The following is a 5252-nucleotide window of genomic DNA, read 5'->3' as shown; positions in this document are numbered from 1 at the left end:
GGGTATTTTCAAACACTAACCCAGCAGGAAATACAGGACCCAGACCTCAGCTGGAAATGATGTACATCAACACTAACACCTGTAAGTCAGCCTCAGTAGTCCTGATGGAATTTATTTAAAAAGTGTAAGAGAAAGATCCATTTTAATCTTTCATACTTTAAAGTATGAAAGATTCATACTTTAAGTATGAATGAAGATTTGAGTATGAAAGATTTGCAAGATTTCATACTTTAAAGTATGTCCACTTACATACTTTATAGTGAAAATTAAAGAGGTGTACATACAATATTTTCCCCCAAATCTCACTTTTTGTAACAAATTTTAATCATAGTTACACTAGTATTAATAGAGTAATCTATAAATTAATTAATTATGTAATATTTTAATCTTAAGTGCAATCTCCTTTCTGACTGGAAAGGCCAGCGCTTAGAATGAGCTGCCCATGAATGTCCACCTATCCTCTGCATTGCCTCACACAGCACATGGTGGAAGAGAAACTCCCTAATTGAGCAGCTGAGCAATTTGGGTACATATTATTATATTTTTTATTATAATGTGTATATATACGTACACACATACACATATATATGTATGGTACATAGATATACACCATTAATTTATCCATCATTTTAACTTTAAGCTCTCTAAGTAGAACTTTCAAAAGAATAGAAAAATAATATATCCACCTACCTTAGATTTGTTTTAATATATTTTTTCCTGCCACACTTGCTCATTATTAACACATTTGTAGTCAATGCTTTGCTCCTTCGTTTTCTTCTTTATTTATCCTGCAGTAAAATTATAATGTCGAGTTGGCAGATCATAAGATTTTATTTAAAAAAAATTAAAATCTCTCAAAACTACACCAGAATACCCTGATTTCCATAAAACAAAAAAACAGCATAGAGAGGTGAAAACAACTCTATTTTTTTCAAACTTACTTCTATTCAATCTCCTTATTTTCTTAGGAAAAATTCAAAAAAAATTAAATTATGTGCTACTTATCATTTTCCACTGAAGAGAGTGCAGTGCTGCCTAAATCATTTCACACACACTACAAATCGCTCATAAGTATCAGCTCCATTTTAAAATAATAATCACTTAATAAACTGAATGAATCTATCATTTTCTCAAATTTCATTCCACTGAAACAAATTTGTCAACTATTTTTCATTTACCTTAACTTCAAAACTGGGTTTTGTCAAAGAATTTTAACTGCAAACAAAATAGTAACCATTCCTTTAAAATCTCCTCTGATACCCTTTAATCCATTAAAAAAGCTGTTTTAGACACTCTAGCAATTAAACCCCCCCCCTTTTTTTTTTACTAATATCTCTTTAAAATACACATTTGACATGCTGAATGAAGTAAAGCTGGCAAAGAAAAAGACAAAAGGAGAGCAGTGAGCCCTCAATTTGTTTTAGATTTGAAAGGACCAACACCCACATCCCTAAGTTCCTTCCAGGCGTCCATGCCAGCAACAGAGGTGCTTGGCAACAAACATGTTATTTCCGGGGTTCCTTTCTAAGTGGTCCCTCTAAAATGGTGTCACACCATCCCACCCAATTTGGAAACTGAGTCAGCAGGCAAGTGTGCTGCAACTTACTACGGGTACCAGGACAATGGTTACTGTTACCACCTGCCCCACACAACCATAGCGACAATGTGGAAAGGTAAGGCACTTGAACCAGGCAACCTACAACATGAACAAGAAACAAGGATGGTGACATTCCTTCAGATTAAACCTTATTCTGTGTTATATTACACTGGCATTTTATGTGGGGACATCTTATCTTCCATAACAACTGTGTAACCATGAGGGCAGGGGCTACTGATTTATTAAACAGTGATTGGCACCCAAGATACCCCAGCCCTTGTGCTTGGCACCAATACACAGGTAACAAGATGTCCCTGATCTCCAGCAGCTTGGGTTCTAATGAGGGAGAAAGATGTTTAAACAAGGAATAATGATAATATTATCTGAATAATAATGATGAGCACGGCACTATATAAGAAGAGAGAAGTAACTCCCAATTTCTCCTGGAAATACCATATTCTCTGGTTTAATTTCTGAGTAAGTAATACATTATGATTCAGAACTCAAAAAGTAGAAAAAGGTATTTGGTGAAGTCTGGGAACAGCCACCCATTTCCTCTTCCCAGAGGCTACCAGCATCGAAGACAGTCTCAGCTTCCTGCCACCCCATCACAAGACATCAAGAGAGCAAATGACTAGCCTCACAACAGAATAATGACCATCAGATAAACCTGATCCTGACTCAGGCTCATCAGAGAATTATTTCATTCCAACTACTCTCTAAGAAGTCATCACTGATTGATCGCCTGCTTGCCAAATCTTCAAGAATGATCTTTAGTCCCTATCCTCAACATGCCTACAGCATTTCCTACTCCCCAAATTTCGCCCTCCTCGAACACCACGTTCATGTTTCCCTTCCAAGTTATCCAGTTCTTCGCCTTAGTCTCCTTTGGCCCACTCTTTAAGTACTGGTACTCCCAGGCTTCCAGTCACAAACACCTCCACACTCTCCCCCTAGGCTGCCTCATCCCCTCTTGATGTGTCTCAAATCTCACCTCCAGCCTGGACCTCTCTCTCCTGAGCTCTAGCCTGTATGTATCTGCCTATTCAACATCTCTTAACGGTTTCTTCAGAGATCCTCAAGTCTAATATGTTTAAAACTAACCTCAACTCCCTTGCTCTGCATCTCATCTCTTGCTGTACTTTTATCTCGATTGGGGAGTGACATCACCATCAGCTCAGCCACCCTATCCAGGAGTCCTCTCTCTTCATTCCCCACTTCCCTTGTCCCCAATTCCTGAGGTGGCAACGCGGTCTAGTGGTCGTAGCATAGCAGTGTGCGATATAAACAGTGTGGCAATGGAGGTTGATCTGGGTGTTAACTTGAGTTCTACCCCTTATTAGCTATGGTTTTTGCAAGAAAGGCAAAATGAAGACCCCACTGCAATTAGCACGGTCAAAACAAAAAGAAAAGAAAGTGGAATAAAGGGAATTACACCTCTAATGGAAGCAGGAAGAGAAAGAACACAGAAAAATATGATCTGTTTCTTGAGTTCTGGATGAAGAAAGGTTTTAGCTCTTTGGGAAAGTAGAAGATCCTCAGAGGTTAACTATGATTTAAGTAGCAAAGCAAGTAAGGTTTGAAAGAAGGTAGGAGAATATGAAGCTTACATTGTAAAGCTGGTCCTCCTCAACCAAGTCAATTAAGAAACTGGGAAAAGGCAGGCTAGCTAGGAGAGAGAAGTACAGTTGACCCTTGAACAACACAGGTTTGAAACAGTATGGGTCCACTTATATGCAAATTCTTTTCAATAAATATACTGGAGGGACTTCCCTGGTAGTCCAGTGGTAAAGCATCCGCCTTCCAATGCAGGGGACACGAGTTCGATCCCTGGTCAGGGAACTAAGATCCCACGTGTCATTGGGGGCAACTAAGCCCACACACCACAACTAGAGAGAGAAAACCCACATGCCGCAACTAGAGAGAAGCCCATGCGCCACAGTGACAGATCCAGCACAGCTCAACAAAGGTCCTGTGTGTCGCAACTAAGACCCGATGCAGCAAAAATAAATAAAAACAAACAAATAAATAAATAAATAAAAATATATTGGAAAATTTTTTGGAGATTTGCAATAAGTTGAAAAACTCACAGATGAAACTCATAGCCTATAATTATTGAAAAAAGAAAAAGGTACGTCATGAAAGTGTAAAATATATGTAGATACTAGTTTATCCTTACACAGGCAAAAGGTGATATTTAATATAAAATAATGTGTTAGTTTTCTTACTGTTTTATAACTTTGCTTTCAAAGAACTACACTACTGTACAGTATTCCTCTCTCTCATAATTGGAGGAACTGCAAATCAGCTATCATCACAGGTAAGTGGTTTTTTTAAAAAAAGTAACAATGTTTCCAGTACTGTATTATGAATATGACTGTAATACTGTATGCCATAAATTTCTACAATGATTCATTCATTAGTGTTTGGGCTAAGCTACCGTGAAGCAATCATATCAATTACACTAGGCAATCATATTGCTGCTTCTTCACTATTAATGTATGAATCGTTATACCTATAAATAAATACAGATTTCTTTTTCACATTATCTTTTCATTTTTGATGTCAAGTATTAGTAATACATATTACATCTGCAGTGTTTTGTATCATATGACAATACTAATGTAGGTACAGACAAATGATTCATCTCATAAACTTATGGTATTGATAAATACAGTACAGTACTGTAAATGTATTTCTCTTCCTTATGATTTTCTTAATACCATTTTCTTTTCTCTCGCTTACTTTACTGTGAGAATACAGTATATAATACATATAACATACAAAACATGTTTTAACTGTTTACTTTATTGGTAAGGTTTCTGGTCAACAGCAGGCTATTAGTAGTTAAGTTTTGGGGGAGTCAAAAGTTATACAGGGATATTCAACTGAGCAGCAGTCGGCGCCCCTAGCTCCCACGTTGCTCAACAGTCAACTGTAATTACAAAAAGCCACGTATGTGAAGTTGACAGGGATGCGCCTATGGTTATTATGCATTTTAGGGGAAGGAGATGAGTAGAGGAAAAACAAAGCAATACAGTAGTATAAGGAAATTATGCCACTTTCAAAGTTTTGTAATCTTTGTGAAGTTAGGATAACTTTCAAATAACAATTTTTACACTTTTGTGTAAAAACAGAAGTGGCCAGGAACAGTTCTTCTAAATAATTATTTGAAACACTTGTAAATACTGTCTTTACTATTTTGAATATGAATCATACAGAAAATCAGGCAGCATTCTAATACAGATTCAAGGCCACTCCAGTTTAATTGCTTCAGATCCCCATTATTATTTAAGAAATCTAAACTCTTTACTAAAATCACCAAAGGATTAACTATTCAAGCATCTCTTTTTCGGTTCGTTCCCCACCTGGTGCCTGCTTTCGTCTATTTCAGTCAATGAACAGCAGAATCCACCGCTAAGGAGGAAATGAAAAATGAAATTCACATAGTCATAGCCTATCTCCACCTTTCCAAGCACACCCCGCCAGGCTGAGCCCCCGCCCCATTTCATGAAGGGAAACATAACTTTCAATCTATTGGGGAAGTTATTTGCTTGGCTAATCATTGTAGGGCTTTTCTTTCAAAAGAACACTCCATTACCGCACTCTAAGTACATTTCAAAACATTTATTTACACATGAAGTACAACTGCATC

General features: G+C 37.2%; 1 protein-coding gene across 12 annotated transcripts in view; it reads right to left on the bottom strand.

Annotated features, from left to right (window-relative positions):
* CREM (cAMP responsive element modulator) overlaps nt 1-798 on the bottom strand; it is a 57596-nt gene extending 56798 nt beyond the window's left edge. For 10 of the 12 annotated variants that reach the window (XM_007471349.1, XM_007471354.1, XM_007471355.1 and 7 more), the window contains exon 1: nt 691-734. In XM_007471349.1, coding sequence (XP_007471411.1) covers nt 691-734 — 44 coding nt within the window. Of the gene's footprint in view, nt 1-690 lie in introns of all 12 variants that reach the window. The other 2 variants (XM_007471342.1, XM_007471358.1) reach the window with 1 other exon arrangement.
* Nucleotides 799-5252: the final 4454 nt, after the last annotated feature.

Source organism: Lipotes vexillifer, unplaced genomic scaffold, assembly GCF_000442215.2.
Source record: "Lipotes vexillifer unplaced genomic scaffold, Lipotes_vexillifer_v1.1 scaffold1049, whole genome shotgun sequence".
In the NCBI taxonomy this organism is placed as follows: domain Eukaryota; kingdom Metazoa; phylum Chordata; class Mammalia; order Artiodactyla; family Lipotidae; genus Lipotes; species Lipotes vexillifer.
This window is presented reverse-complemented; position numbering and strand designations above follow the sequence as displayed.